General features: G+C 53.3%; 1 protein-coding gene across 11 annotated transcripts in view; it reads right to left on the reverse strand.

Annotated features, from left to right (window-relative positions):
• Positions 1–687: 687 nt before the first annotated feature.
• TNS1 (tensin 1) overlaps positions 688–16,115 on the reverse strand; it is a 208,245-nt gene continuing 192,817 nt past the window's right edge. For all 11 annotated transcript variants that reach the window (XM_020879371.2, XM_070458624.1, XM_020879370.2 and 8 more), the window contains 9 exons: positions 15,285–15,371; positions 14,086–14,217; positions 13,558–13,650; positions 12,543–12,620; positions 10,471–10,542; positions 10,050–10,218; positions 9,265–9,333; positions 8,746–8,778; positions 688–5,539 (listed from right to left, as the gene is read on the reverse strand). In XM_020879371.2, coding sequence (XP_020735030.2) covers positions 5,395–5,539; positions 8,746–8,778; positions 9,265–9,333; positions 10,050–10,218; positions 10,471–10,542; positions 12,543–12,620; positions 13,558–13,650; positions 14,086–14,217; positions 15,285–15,371 — 878 coding nt within the window. In that variant the 3' untranslated portion in view covers positions 688–5,394. The remainder of the gene's footprint in view (positions 5,540–8,745; positions 8,779–9,264; positions 9,334–10,049; positions 10,219–10,470; positions 10,543–12,542; positions 12,621–13,557; positions 13,651–14,085; positions 14,218–15,284; positions 15,372–16,115) is intronic.

Here is a 16,115-nt window from a genome sequence, read left to right on the forward strand (position 1 = left end):
CACCTGCTGTCTAATCGGCAGCCAGAGGTGTTCCTAGCAGCCTCTGCTCCCCCATCCTCTGATAAACCTCGCCCCTTCAGGGACCAGCACTACCCCATTCTCAGCCCCAGTGGTTCAGAAGGCTCCAAAGACAGCCACGTGACCCAGACCCAGCCGGAGAGTTTGGTTCAGAACTAGTTACGTGACCCAGTCAGGGTCTATCAGAGCCAGTGAGCATTTGTCCCAAGTTGTCGTTGAAAACACTGGGAGAAAAGAGCTCTCTTTTCACTGGTAGGATAAAAGCCTGGGGCCTTGAGGGGCCATATTCTAGAGCATCTGATGGTACCACCCCTGGGAGAGAGGTTGCCTGAGAATTAATCCAAATTTGGAAACAAATTCCTGCTTCTACCATTTGAGTACCTGGATTCAGCTGTGCTTGGACTTCTTGGTTATGTGTGCCATTAAATGCCTTTTCCTTTAAATTAGTTTGAGTTGAGTTTCTCTTCTAGCTAACAGTCTGAAAAACTCATTGTAATCAGACCCAAGACCTGGCTGGTGGGGAAGTTCTGGGAGAGCTTGGGGTGAGTCATCCCCCAGCAGCATCCCCGAAGCCCACCACAGTTCCGGAGCCTGGGTGGGACACTCTTTTGCCCACTGGAGACGCAACAGATCCCCTTTCCCAACAACAGAGCTAGTTAACGACACACGGATTTTTCTTTCACTTTATCATTTATAAAGCCATACAATGGATCGCCAAGAAACAGAGCATTGTACAGGAGTGGAACAGCTTCAGTGTACAATACATTCATATCCAGGATAAGTCGCGTACATCAGGGTTTATACAAGGTGACAGAGGTTACAGGCACAAAGATACAAAATAGAAAGTATATTTCCATCTATATAAATACACAGCCAGAGGAATGGGAGGATGCTGGGTTTTTCCTGCAGAGGGTCTGGGAGGCAGGGGCAGGAGTCGGGGTAAGGAATTCCTTACATTTGTTTTGAATGGCATGTCAGAGAGGAGAGAGGTGGGGAAACAGCATGCCCGCACACACATGCTCTCTCTCACACAGACACGAACCACACGTGGGCACGCAGAGGAGTCTCCAGCTGCTGAACACTGATTAGAAACAAAAGTGGGCTGTCTCTCTACAATTAACCTTGCCGCTGGGAAGCGCCCAGGTGTGGGAAGCAAACAGAGGCCCTCCAACATTCCGGCCATCTGAGGACAGAGGAGCACCGCTGTGAGGTTGACCCCCATTGCCACTGACGCTGGGATTCCCCCGGTCGGGGGACCCTACAAGCCTCGCTTCCCGATTCCTTTCACCACTGGGTGATAGTGAACTTGACATCCCATTGCCCACCACCTCCAACCCAACTCCTAAGTTCCCTAAAGAGACAAGCAAAATACGCGCACACACACACACCCACACTTGCACACGCGCGCACACACTTTCTGTGTTACCACTGCCCAGGGCACTCCAGTCTCAGGATGCCGGGGCCTGGACTCGGGTGAGGAGTGGCCCCAGGATGCTGCCCGCCCCCCAGCCTCTCCCAGGACCCCAAGGGTGGGGAGATGGAGAGGCAGCAGGAAGCCTTAGAAAAGACATTGGCCCCCTTGCCTCCCCCAGATTCTGAAGCTGGAAAAGCCCAAAGCAGGAGAGAAGGCCCAGGAGGCAGGGCTGGCGACAACACAGGAAAAGGGAGCAGACACCGTTCTAGGCACAGACTTGTCCACAGGCCCCTGGATGGTGTGGGGGGTCTGCCCAACCTCTGCTCAGCCCATCTGAGTGGCCAGAAGAATGCCCAGCCCATCTCCCTCCTGGGACCCCCTTTCAGAGAATCACATCTGTTCCACCAGCTCCCCCTTATAGTCACGCAGCCACGGGGCCCCCACCCCTATCCTGTCCATCTCTGACACACCCAGGGATCCCTCCAAACCCTGCCAGGGGAGAAGGAATTCTGGCAGTCCACAAGCATCTGGAACTGCTGTGGGAGAACTTCCAATGAGGCCCTGGGTCAAAAGGCCTTTCCCAAATCTAGGACACAAAGTCTCTGTCTCTGGAACACCTGGCTGGCAGCCAGAACACCACGATCAATCGCAGGGCAGGGGCATCGCTCACCCCTGGAACTCCATCCAGCAGCTCCCTTCCTCCCCACTTCCCCTCTGAGGTCACCTCTCCCCTGTTCCCACGCCCAGTCTTCCCCTCTGGCTCCATCTGGGAAGGACCTCCTGAACCTGGCTGGGCCTCTGTCCCTGCTGAACGGGAGGGCTGTCACTTCCCTGCCCTACCCCCTCCCCCGCCAGATACATACAGGACAGCTACCGCGAGGCCCCCACTGCCTCAGAGGGCTGGCTGCACAACAAGATGCAGGTTGGGCTGCAGCCCGAGCCTGCCTGGGGTCTCTGTCCCTGCCTTCCAAGCTGACCGGGGCCTCCTGCCTATGCCTCCCATCCCCTTTCCCATCCCCCGCTCCCCAGCCCACTTTCAAGACCAGAAGGGGCACTCTCCTGGCTGACAAACAGATTCAACAATAAACAACAGCAAGGAAGATTGAGGGGGAGGAGTGGGGAGAAAAAAGGATAAACATTTACACAACAATAACAATAATTATTAAAAGTGCTTCTTTCTTTTAAAGGAAATCTTTGGCAAGAACATACTGCAATGCTATGGTGTGGTGTGTGTGTGTGCGCGTGCGTGGTGTGTGCACGGGTGCAGGGTGCACGGGCCTAACCTGTGAGACACGGAGGGTTACAGTGTCTTCCCAAGCGCTGTCCGACCCACAGGTGAGGCTGTGGTGTGGATTGGGGTAACCCTTCCCCATCGTTCTTCTGGACAGGCCACATGCTAGGAAACTGGCTCCCTCCAGAAGCATGTGGGGCAGGGGGTGGATCGGCTTTCCAGCATCTCCTGGGGCCTTCCCAGAGTCGCACACGGTCCAGGCCTGAGTGGGGTGGGGTCTGGCTGGTCATTCGTGGTGGTGGGCTGCTGGTGGGCGGTGGAAAAGCACGTGTGAGGGGTCTGACGCTCCGCCCAGCCATCCAGACCAGGAGGAAAAGAGTCCCCAGGCAGTTCAGTGGGAGATTTACAAAGGAAGGTGGAAATATCCTCTTTTGCCTGGGAAGACAGTTGGGGTTAGGCAGGGAATGAAAGAGGGGAAATCGGGGTGTCTGGCTTGAAGGCCTCAGAAGGAAGAGCCCCTAGGATGAACCTTGGTCACCAAAATCAAGGTTTCCATCTTTGGAAAGTGAGGTGGTAGAGGGACGCTCCCCGCCACCTTCAGACGCTCTCCTTTCCAACTCCCTGAAACAGAACGTCCACACAGATACAGCTTCTTGGAAAAGAAAAACTACAAATGCACACGTCACCCACGCCCACCACGCGCACCCGTGTCCCTGCAGGCTCATGCACCTGCCCTTGCGGGGCCCGCAAGGAGGCGGGCAGCTCCCCCGTCATCTCTGGGGTCTGACAGCCAGGCCTGGGCTTGCCAAAAATGAGAAGGGATGAAGGGGGTGAAACGCATGCACCCCCTCTCTGCTGAGCCCCCATCAGAGTCTAGGGAAGGCCAAGGCCTGTTCAAGGAGACCCCTGATAGCTCCAAGGATGAAGGCCCTGACCTTTGAGGCTTCGCTTGGAACACAGAGAGGGATGGGGATTGGATTATGCCGCGGAGGCAACAAAGCAGTATGGGAAAATAATAAATACTTCTTGTCAATTTGCCTATTCTTTTTTTTTTTAATCTTTTCTTATATTTTATTAGCTTACAGATTCTGTCAGTATGTCTCACATATATATTATATATATTTATATATCAGTACAGTGCCTCTCTCTAGGGAACCCAGAGGCTTAAGAATCTACTCAAGGATGGAGTCCTGGTGGATTCTTCCATCCGGCTTAGAGTGCTTGGGTGGTGGTCAGGGGGTTCCCAGGTGCCCAGCTGGACTCTCAGCCCTTCGACCTAAATGTGTGCCTTCTGCCCTCTGGTCCACGGCAGCTGGGCTTTGGGGGAGAAACAAAGGAGAAGGGTGGGGAGCAAGGCTTTAGTGTCAGAGCAGGCCATGTGGTGTGCAGCAAGCAGCCCCCAGAGCTCTGGCCAGCTCCCCTGGGCAGCCCAGCAAAATTAGACCCCCAAACCCTTACAGAGGGGGCACAGGAACTACAGGGGTCTCCCCTGGGTCTCGCCAAGCAGGGCTTCTAGAAGCAGGTCCCGGGATGAGCCCCAACACAGGGACCCTGCAGGACAGAACAGGGCAGGGCAGGAAGGCTCGTTCCGAAGCACCCTAAAGGCATCCTGAACACGGGGCACATCTGAGAACGGCTGATCTGGGACACGAAAGCCAAGATTGGGCTGAGGACTGGAAGCGACGGGAGCCCCCTGCCTGCCCCGAGGCTGGGCCACACGCCTCGGAAAAGGCTCCCCGAGCTGGGCAGCCACCCTTCCTGAGGGGCCTCTCCCCCAAAGCCCTGGACACATCTGTCCTCATCTCCTCAAACCAATGCCCCAGCCTCCAGATGCCAGCAGGTCAGGGGGAACGCTGCAGCGTGGCCAGCCCCACTCCATGGGGGTCTCTGCTGAGGAGAAAGGGCTGGCGGCCCCGAAGGCTGTTAGAGCAGGTGCAGGGACCAGGAAAGTCCATTACCTACAATGCCAGGTGCCCCTGGGGAAGTGGACTTACACCCCCTCCTTGCTGCCCTGTCACCCCATCCCTGACTCTTTCTTGCTTTGGACGGTGTGCACATGTGTGTGCAAACACAGAGGACAAGTATACCTGTTTATAATTCTAGCTGAGAGGCAAACAGAAATCAGTGAGTGAGGATGTGGGCATGGCCATATATACACCCCAGAAACACACCCACAAACTGTACATCAGAGGCAAAGCAAAGAGACCTTAGGTGCCTGGGGTCTGAGATACTTTCAGAAGCAAAAGTTCTGCCGCTGGACGTCCCATGCGGGCTCTTTTTGGTTTGGTGATCTACCCCAGAGGTGGCTAGAGAAAGATTCTCCATGGGATTTCTCCTTGCAAAGCAGTTGGGTTAGGGAGAAAGAGCTTTTCCATTTTCATTCAAAATGTGGGTCTCCAAGGAGACCAGTCCTGTCTCCCCTGAGGAGCCCCATCAGAGGGTGGAGGGGGACTTAGGTGGACCTGGTGAGTTTTGGAGGCTCTGGGGGTTTCGCAGTATCCATCTCCCCAGGGGAATCTGAGTTATTCTCCTCCATCTCCTTCTTTCTTCCTCTCTCTCTCCCCCTCCCCGCTCAATTCACTTTCCTCTCCCCACGTGACACTTTCTTCTCTCCTTCTCCAAAATGGCCCAAAGTCCTCCTTCTGGGTTCAAGGATGGTCAGGATTCATGGGTCCCCTCCCCATATGCCCCATCCCCACTGCCCTGGCCCTGGGCAAGGGGTGGCAGGGGCTCATCTCTTCTGGCCGGCACTCAGCATGACCTTGGAGACAAAGTTGACGATGGCGGAGGCCGGCTGGTTGGGGTCAAGCTCAGCAAAGAGGTGGCAGGCGTTGTCCGTGGTGCTGCCCTGCTTCCGGGCCACGAAACCGAAGAGCCTGCAGGGGCAGGAGACAGGAGACAGGTGTGAGTGGGAAGGAGGAGGAACCCCAGGCCTTGGAGAAACACCCAGGAGAGCAAGCTCATCTTTCCTCCCTTCCCCGTCTCTCTCCACCTCCCCGAGCACTGGGCATTGAGGGTGATGCCCACAAGAAACCCTCTCTTCCCTTCACCAGCAAGGAAACCCACCCCTGGAGATGGCATGTCACTTGTTCAGGGTCAGCAGAAATTCCCCGTGGCGGGGGGTAGGCGAGGAGAAGGAGGAGGTGGTGGAGGCGAACGAATGACAAGACCAGACAGCAAGAGGTGGAGATGACACCAAAAATAAAATGGAACATTCCTAAACCAGTTTCTCTCAGCCCGTCCCTGCCACACCCCTGGCCGAATGTCCTTACACACAACACATAAACAAAACGCCATCTGCCTGTCAAAGGGCTTGTCCTCAGACACCAGAGGGTCAGGGAGACCAAAGAACAGGGGGCCACTGTCCCCCACCGCATACACACACACACACACACATTTCTCCTGTGCTCTAGAGAATGGGAGGAGGCAGGACCCCACACCTGTTCCCCCACCCTGACTCCCCACACTAGGACTGGAGTGACTGAGCATTCTCTCTTTGCAAAACAGAGTTAAAAATACGAGCGCAGAGAACAGAATGTGAGCTCAAGTCCCCTCCCAGTCGGCACGTTGCTAATTAGAGCTGGATGGGGAAATCGGGACAGCTGGGGATTCCAATGGAAACCCCTCGCCCAGGACTGGACACAGCAGCTAAAATTAGCCAGGCTGGGTCTGGCTTGCCATCCTGTGCACACATGCGTGTGTACACACACACATACACACACAGGGGGCTTCCCACAGCTTTGCTCTTCCCAAATGTGTTTCAGGGGCTGAATCAACCCAGTCAGCTCAGAGGCCTGGGGTGATCATCTGCCCAGGAGGTGGGGAAGGTTGGGGCTGTGGACCACTCCCCAGAGCCCCTTCTCCATCCTTGCAGGGTGGGGGGGTGCAGTGGAGGGAGCGGAGGGCAGAGGGAGGGAGCGGCTCCAAGCTGCCAGCGTGGCAGCGAGCCCACTCCAGCTCACTTCTGCCAAGATGAGAGCCAGTCAACCTCTCAGGCCTGAACACTGCCCACCTGCCCTCCCCTGGTGTTTATTTCAGCTCTGTAGGTCCCTGGGCCAACTCAACCGTAGCCCAAGCTCTTTCTCGGCTTGGAGGAGTGGATGCAGGCAAGAAACCTCAGCCCCGAGGGTGGAGAGGAGCATGACAAGCACCCGAGGGCAAGCACCTCCTTAAATGTGGGGCCCAGGGCATCTCGCTGGCCTCACCCTGGTCCAGCCCTGAGCTCTCCTGGGCCTCGGCAAGGGTGAGTCATAAGGAAGCTCCACACAAAACCTGCTCTTAAGTAAGGAATTTCCAGACCTGGGACCAACCTGCTTCAGTCCCTGACCCATCTCCCACTTGCAGGGCCCGGCGGTAAGGAAGGAGAAGACCCTTCAAACAGAGAGCTCTTGCCTCCTGGCTGGCAGAAGGGACTCAAAGACCCTAATAATTCTGTGAGTCTCAGAGGCGGCTGAGACAGAGGGAGGCAAGCTTCGAGAGGGACTGGACACTGGGGCATACGTGACCATGGGCCAGAAGACGTCTCCTCCATCCCTCACAGCCCCTCTGGACACCCCCAGAGGGAGACTCATCATGCCAGTGCTGGTCTGTTCTACTCATCTGGACCATGGTGGCCTCACTGGGCCTCCTCCTCACTCTCCATCTCTCTGCCTCCATCTTTTCATTTCTTTCTTTATGCAGTAGACACAGTCCTGCCCTCAGGAGCTTGCAGTCTGGCAGCTTCCCTTTCCCATCCCATGAAATCAGCTCTCTCTTACCCCTTGCACCCATTTCTACCTGTCTTATAAGACCTATTTTTAAATACAGGTTCTTTCCCCAGGTGGTGCTGGTGGTGAAAGAACCCATCTACCAATATAGGAGGCAGGAGATGTAAGAGACATGGGTTCAATCCCTGGGTTGGGAAGATCCCCTGGAGGAGGGCATGGCAACCCACTCCTATATTCTTGCTGGAATCCCATGGACAGAGGAACCTGGCGGGGTATAGTCCAAAGGGTCTCACAGAGTCAGACATGACCAAGCTACTAACACTTTTCCCCAAATCTCTCCCTGCCTAGAAGCACTCTGCCTCATGATACCACAGATGTGAGCTGTCCCCTCCTGACATGCCTCATTCAGCAGTGGTTGTAATTTTCTTTTTTTAACAGTGAAAGTTTCCTTTCTCTAAAGCCAATCTCATATGAAGTCTGGATATGTAAAGGTGACAGTATTTATGGCAATAAATGTAACAATTCAACAGCATAACATCAACCTATGATACGATCAATCAGAAAAAATGGGGCTGTCTGGATACGCCTGACGAAGTACAAGGTGGAATTATAGACCTCAGTGAGTCTTATGTCAGCTTTATTAGCCAGCTTATTCCCATGCTTTGTTTTACTGAGAAAAACTCTGATTCATGCTGATAAATATCGTAAATCACAGCAGAGTTTTTCCTCCCCTCAAGCAGCCCAATTACACCCAAGGAATCTAGGGTTCCTTAGAACACAATTTGAAAATCACTGCAGCACCTTAGCCCATTTATACACTTCTCTCATCTACCTGCACCAACATCAGGCACCCAAGGGCAGAGCCAGCCTCCTGGTTGGTCTGAATTTTCTGAGGGCTGAGTTCCCTGGAAGCACTTAAAAATGCTGAAATGGATGGAAAATTGACCAAAGGGCCACAAGGCAATCCCTAGAATTCTGGAAGGAATTCAGACCTCCCAGACTTGTGCGGTCCAATGAGGAGGCCTAGTCTCCCAGGAAAGCGGGAAAAGGAGTCAAGGAAGCCAGGATTGTGGCAGAAAAGATCATTTAAACAACCCCGCCCCACTGCCATCACCTCCCAATAAAACTCTGGGTTTTCGATTCCCTTCCTCAGCCTCTGATGGTCTGGTTCTGGGAGCAGGACGGGGATAAGGCGGGAGGCTAGGCCTTCAGCTCCAGGCAGGAGGTCACAGACCTGGCTGCCTGGGCCAGGTTTTCTCCAGAGCCACCTTTTGCTTGCCCCCTGGTCCTGGAGATTAACCTGCTCCCTCACCCACCTCCCCCTGAGCCAAGGACCACAACAACCAGCCGGCCGGGTTGGGGAAAAGGACACTTACTTAGCAGGGGCACCTCCCTCCGTCTTCGTCCACCTAGGGAGAGAGCGAGGACACAGCGTAAACCATCACTTCCCCCTCAGAGCCCAGCCCCAGCGCCCAGACCCCTGGGGAAGACACAGCCCCGCTGCCAGGGCCCCAGGGTCTCTAAAGACTACACGGAGGGGGTCTGTTCACGGTGGAGCGATGGAGCGAGCACCGTGGCCTGCTTCCCAGGGAGCTGTCCCCAGTGTGGAGAGGGAAGCAGCTGCAAGTTCAGAGGGGTGGAAGCAGGCATTTGAGTCCCCAGGAGGGGCTTCAAATCTGTGGGGGAAAACGCAAAAAGATGCCAATGCAGCCATGCCACTCACAGTCCCACAGACACAGGCAGATCCCCAAATTGAACCAAGAATGCACACCCTTACACTTGCAGCACTCACATGAGTGCACACACACGTGCACACAATGACACATGCATGCACACACACGGACTTCCAGGGTTGGAGAGATGGCTGGGAGGGCAGGTGTCCACAAGAGACTTACTTCCTCTCCTGTGGATCCAGGTCACAGAAGGTCACGGTGTTGAGAGGGTAGTGTCGCCTGAAGAAGAGCCTGTGGCACACCCATCATAAACAGTAAGCGCTGAAGTGACTGCTCTTCCCCACCCCCCACCGCAGGCCAGGCCACCACCTCTGGCTGTCACAGGTCAACACAACCTCTCCCTGATGAGCACAATGGCCTGGGCTGCTCCCCTTGGGAACATAAAGCGATGCACAGGGACAGAGAGATGTGTCACAGAAACATGTCCCAAATGCTAGAGACTAGGGAAAGAAGGAAGAAACTGGCCTTGAGGAATGAGAAATGGGGGGACCCTGGAGGAGGAAGAAAAGAGCCTGGGGAGAGAACATGAGAGAAAGGGTCTCTGCTCCAGAAAGCAGGGACTTCTATCAGCTGTATTTATAGCTATATAGCCAATGCAGGCATGTTTGTAGAAGGAAGGAAGAATGGATGAATGAATGGATGAACAGATGAATGGATGGATGGATAGAGGGAGACATAAATGAATGAAGGGGAAAATGGGTGGGGAAGATGGATGGGGGATGAATAGATGCAGGAATGGATCGATCAATTAGTAAGTGGGTGAGCAAGTGGATGGATGGGTGGGCGGGTAGATGGATGGGTGAATGAGTGGATGGGTGGGTGGATGGATGGGTGGTTAGATGGGCAGAAGGGATGAATCAGCTGGTGAGTGGGTTGGTACACGTATGGATAGATGGGTCACAGGGCGGTGGGGTTGCCCAACACAGAAGCAAGTAGAAGAGTCTTACTTTCTCTGGTTGTCAGTCAGCGTAATTCCCTGGGCAGAAACTTTGAAGTGAACGACGGTGGCAGCTGGTGTGGGGTCAGCAGCCAGGGTCTCGGAAGTGGCTTTGGAGATGGCCTGTGGCCCAGTAAGTGACTCCATGTCCACCGAGTTGACGAAGAGCACGTTGCAGGCTGGGAAAAGACCCACCCGAGGGGGAGTCATGGGGACCGAGGTGGGTGGGGACCATTCCCAGGTCCTCTTTTCAGGGAGAAGGCAGCAGATGAATTTCAGGCCAGCCCTGGACCAAGGCATTGCACACAGAAATGTGGTCTCCCTGGGGACCTCTGGGTCTGGGAGTGACAACCAGCCTGCACCTGCAGGAGGGTCCAGGGCCGGGGGGAGGAAAGGTCTGGGCAGGGATCCCATCTGGGGTGCCCACTCACCTGCCCCTTGCTTCAGCAGGTCACTGGTTGAGTTGGCAGGGCCCGAGCTATCTTTCGATTCATCTGTGGGGTCTGAGACAAAAATTTAATTCAGCTGGTAATTAAAACCCCAGAGCTGGAAAGAAGCACAGGCTTGGCTGGGCCTCAGGCTAGCTCTGCAAACACTTTGCGCAACAGATACTGCTGCTCATAACCAGCCCTGCCAGTCGGCACGTGTGTCCAGCTTGAACGTGCAGCGATTGCTCTAAGAATTCAGTATCCTGGCTGGGAGCTCTGGGGTCCCACAGAACCAGGTTCAGGCAATTATCAGCTATCTACAAAACAGAGGTGAAGATGAGAATACCCACTCATTGGGCTTTTGAGATGCTCCGTAAATGGTGTTAGTCCCTGATTAACAAAAAGCAAGCCTTCAAGTGGCTATTGATGTGGTTGTTTTGCATCAACATGTCTTTGTGTAAACCAGTAAACACTCTAATCCATTAAACCATAAAGCAGCACAACTATAATTTCAACAGTAATAAGAACTGAGTACAGTGGTGCTAGTAGTAAAGAACCTGCCTGCCAATGCAGGAGGCATAAGAGATGCGAGTTCAATCCCTGGGCTGAAGATCGCCTGGAGGAGGGCATGGCAACCCACTCCAGTATTCTTGCCTGGAGAATCCCACGCACAGAGGAGCCTGGTGGACTACAGTCTATAGGGCTGCAAAGAGTCCAAAACAACTGAAGCAACTTAGCACGTAATTTATGCCAGCATTTCCTAGACTTTGGTATACAGGTTTGTTAAAACATGCATTTCTGGGCCCCACTCCAGAGTTTCTGATTAGCTGGGGCTCGAGAATATCTACATTTTTAACTAGTTCCCAGGAGTGTTGATGCTGCTTCTCTGGGGACCATATAATGAGAACCACTGTTTTATACGATGTAAATAAATAGCAGTTATATAATTGTGAAGTTACTTTGGTAAATTCCTTAGAAATACAATTTAATTAGTGTCTAAATTATATGGTTAATGGGACTATTTAAATAGTATTTGAACTTTTAAGTTAATAACAGTCAATTATCATTAATAATTCAATGAACTGGATTCGATACACAGAAATTGCCAAATAATATTGGAGATTTTAACTGTGGACATAACCCCAGCAGCTCCAAGAGAGACTGAAAGCAAGTCCCAGACACAATTCTGTATACTCCATTACTGGGCAGAGAACATGGGGAGAAGACACCCCAGTTCCCTGTTCCTGGAGCTCAAGTTCATGACCAGGCATATTCCTTTCCCCTTGTGGGAGCCCCACGTACCTGGGGCTGCATGAAGGAAGCCTGTGTTGTTGAAGAGTTTGGGGTGTCCATCGGCCCTCCTCTGAGGATGAGGCACCTCTCTCAGAGAAACTAAAAATCTCCTTTGCTGGCCCCAATGTCACTCAAATTCTCGCCCTGTATGTCCAGAGGCTCTTGGGGTCCATGCTTACTTCCCACAGTCAAGAGAGCTGGCTCCTCCCATCAGCCTCAGGTCCCTCCTGGCCATGGAAACCAGAAACTCCAGGGACATCTTAGGCTTCCTGTTTCCTTCCCAAGCCACGCACAGTGCAGCCACCTCCTCCTCTAAGCGACCCCTCAAGTGTACTTTCCCGTCTCCATTAGACACCTGGACACCCCATGGCCTACCTCTGCCTTCCCCTCCCCCTTCCCTTGGCCCTGCCCACTGATGCCCATCTCCTCCGCCAGACACAGTCCTCCCCACCATGGCTGTTTCCTGCTTCGAGCACCTCCCCTGGGATGAAGCTTACTTCTGAGGACACAGGAATAAATTCTTAAAACCTCCAGAGGATTTTCCAGAACAATCTGGCAAGTCAATTATGTATGTTTCTGGAATTAAGCTTTTAAGTGAACTTTCTCTTCTTTTTTTATTAGAAAAAATAAAGCGGAGAGTGGTTTCGAGTTTCCCCAGATTGGCAGCATGACCCGTTTCCTCCAAGCCTGGCCCCCGTTCTGGAGCAGCTGGCTGGGGGCTGAGACACAGAGGAGGCCAGCGCAAGGGTGCGCTTGGAGGGCAAGGAGTCTCAGGTTCCTACCTCGGTTTGGAATGACCAGCTTGCAGGGCAGGGCCAGTGGGATGATGGAGTGCTGGTAGACCAGGGCAGACAGAGATCCTGCAGAGAGAGACAGCCCGGCAGCAGCAATGTTATTTGGAGCAGGCCACAGGCAATGAGGATCAGCCCACCCACCCCATCCCTCCATCCATAATCTTCCGCTTCTTTATTACCTCTCCCTCATCCCACCCACAAAGTTGAAACTTCAATCTCTCTTTGTTAGCCCAAGATCTAAGGGGGAAGATTCTAAAGGCTCACTGTGGGCATCAGAAGGGTACCCTACAGCTTTCCTTTATTGACAGTTACACCCAGCATCTCTCCTACATCCTTCCCGCTGCCGGGGACCCTCTCAGGAGAGTGTAGCACAAGTGTCAGAGGATGGCGGGGTCAAATCCACACTCAGGAACTTACAAGACATGTGTCCCTGGTAAGTCTAACTCCTACGAACCTGTTTCCTCGTGTGTAAAATGGGACCATGACACCTACCACACAGGATGGTCAGGAGACCAGAAGTGATATAAAGTACCTAAGGTGGCTTTCAGCTTCCAAGGTGGCACTAGTGGTAAAGAACCCGCCTGCCAATGCAGGAGACATAAGTGACGCAGGTTCGATCCCTGGGTTGGGAAGATCCCCTGGAGGAGGGCATGGCAGCCCACTCCAGTATTCTTGCCTGGAGAATCCCATAGAGAGAAGAGCCTGAGAGGCTACAGTCCATGGGGTCGCAAAGAGTTGGACACAACTGAAGTGACTTAGCACACAACGTGGCTTTCACATAGCAGCCTTTGTTAATAGTTGTTATTCCACCGATCACAGTAACAGGTCCCCATGGGGCAGGACAAAAACAGAAAGGAATTTGACCGAGTGAAGGTACCACAGCACAGAGGAAGGGAGTCACGGTGCATTTCCCTGCTGCATCTATGACAAAGGTGACAAGACAGAAGCTGCAGCAGGGAAGCCGGGACAGGCCTGAGACTGTGGGGAGGCGGGGGTGGCTCACCGAAGTTTGGCTCGTTGGGGCAGCCCTTGAGCTTGACTCCTCTGGGGCCGGTCTCTATCAGGAAATGCCTCACGAGCTCGTGGGTCATGTCCCCTGGGACGAAGAGAAAGAAATGTGGATGGGTCACTGCTCATGGCATCCCCACCACCACCTCCCAGCACCACTTCCCAACTTCTCCAGTGAGTGAGGCTGTGATGGAGAAAGGTTCACAGTGATAACATGGCCAGAACCCTGGGATGGAGAGACCACCACTGCTAGCCACCTCTCATGGAAACTCAGTCACAGGGTTCCAGTCCTCTTGCTCCCCTGTTCTCTGACCCCGGTCATCACCAAGCTCAAGACCCATCTTTCTGAAGAGTCTGACTAGTAGGGACCAGCTCCCATGAGAACCAAGAGACCTGCACATCCCATCCTACCCTCTCACCCCCTACATCCCTACCCCCAACCCTGCTCCTTCTAACAGATCAGGACCTAAAGAGACTGCAGGGACCCCCTGGTCCTGAGCCCTGCTGGACAAGCTGGTGTTACCTTTTTTATTCTGCTGCATAATGGTCGGAGGGGGCGAAGACACCTTCATAGCCAGCCCATAGGCTCCTCGGAAGGAGTGGCTGTCACGGATGATGAAAGCCCCTGGCTCCTGGTCCTTAAGGAGGGCGATAGCTGAGTCAGGAGAGAAGAGGAAATGAGAAACTGATGCACTGGTTTCACCAGTTCAGTGGACATGAACTTGAGCAAACTCTGGGAGATGGTGAGGGACAGGGAGGCCTGGTATGCTGCAGTCCATGGGGTCACAAAGTGACTGAACAACAACTTCACTTAGGTCTTATCAGGCCTCAAATCTCACTCTTTCTCAGATGAGATGAGAGCCCCTAAAGTTAAAATGTAAACACTCCTAAGGGTCCTCCTACACTAGAGTCAGCAAAATTTTTCTGCAAAGAGCCAGACAGTCAATATTTCAGGCTTCACAGGCCATGCAGGGTTGGCTGCAGCTATTCATGGCTGCGATCACAGCCCAGAAGCGGCCCAGACAGTGAGTAAACCAATAGATGGGGCTTCCCTAATGATTCAGCAGGTAAAGAATCCACTTGCAACACAGGAGATGCAGGTTCGATCCCTGAGTCGGGAAGATCCTCTGGAGGAGGAAATGGCAACCCACTCCAGGATTCTGGCCTGGAAGATCCCATGGACAGAGGATCCTAGCGGGCTACAGTCCGTAGGGTTGCAAAGAGTCTGACATGAGTGAGTGACTGAGCATAGGATGCTGCAAGAAAACTGTATTTATGAAAACAAGCAGCAGCCTGGATCTGACCTGTGGCTGGAAGTCACCCTGCCCTACATCCACACAGACTTTTCATAGCCGATGCCTCTCGTCTCCATCCCCACAGCCCCAACTATGTTCTTCTATAAAATGTGCAGAAACCTCCCACATCATGCAGATGGAGGGCTAAGGTTCCATGTGATCTCAGCCAGCCTTTTCATTTTGCCCTGGAAAATCAAGACTTGCAGCTTTTAAGGAACTGGCTACAACCATGGCTCCTGCTCCCTGCCCTTGGCCTTGGGAAGGTGCCTCCTACTGTCTAAGCTTGGGGCCAGGTCCTCTCTGTGACCACCACCACTGCAGAGAGGAGTGAGTCTGCTTATATCCCTTGCCCAGGGAAGACAAGGTGGACAGCGGCCAGTGTGACCTCGGATGGACCCCAGGACCTTCAGTGTCATCCAACACTCACCCTGTTCTCTGGAGATCTCAGGCTTGTACCAATACTTGGAAGTGTCTTGGACAAACTTCACTTTAGCCCGTGTCTCAGGACTGTTGTCTAAAGAAGGAAAGGACAGGAGATGTTATGAGTCTCCATCTCTGTCCCCCCAAAAAGATATGTTAGAATTCTAACCCCCAGGACCTGTGAATGGAACTTTATTTGGAAATAGTCCTTTGCAGATGTAACCAAGTTAAGATGCAGTCATGCCGGATTAGAGTGGACCCCAATCCAATATGACTTATGTCCTTATAAAAAAAGAGAAAGGGAGACAAAGCATCATGGGAAGACGGAGGAAGAGAATGGGGAGACGTGTCTACAAGCCACGGGACCCCAAGACTGCCAGCCACCATGAGGAGCAAAGAGAAAAGCCTGGAACAGAGTCTCCCTCAGGGTCTGCAGATGGAGCCAGTCCTGCCAACACCTTGACTTTAGACTTCCCAGCTCAGCTACAATGAGATAAGCGACTTGTGCTGTCTTAAGTCACCAAGTTTGTGGTCCTCTGTCATGGCTGACCTAGGAAACTAACATAGGAAAAAGATCTGCTCAGACCTCATCAGAGCATTGCTGGAAGGGGCCTCAAGCTGCTTCCTCCCCCATCTCCCAACAACCACTGTGGGTCACCCAGCTGTCCTCCTGCTGAAGCGCCTGAACAGCATCTTCCCCCAGCCAGCGAGAGTCCTACTCCAGCCCACCTCGCCCTTTCTCTAGAAGAGTCAGACTAAATCCTTCCTGAAGCTCTCTCCCACCTTCTAGTCCCTTTTCCCACAGCTCAATTTCTCCACTTCATCATAACAACCTTGA

The sequence above is a fragment of the Odocoileus virginianus genome, chromosome 30 (assembly GCF_023699985.2).
Source record: "Odocoileus virginianus isolate 20LAN1187 ecotype Illinois chromosome 30, Ovbor_1.2, whole genome shotgun sequence".
In the NCBI taxonomy this organism is placed as follows: domain Eukaryota; kingdom Metazoa; phylum Chordata; class Mammalia; order Artiodactyla; family Cervidae; genus Odocoileus; species Odocoileus virginianus.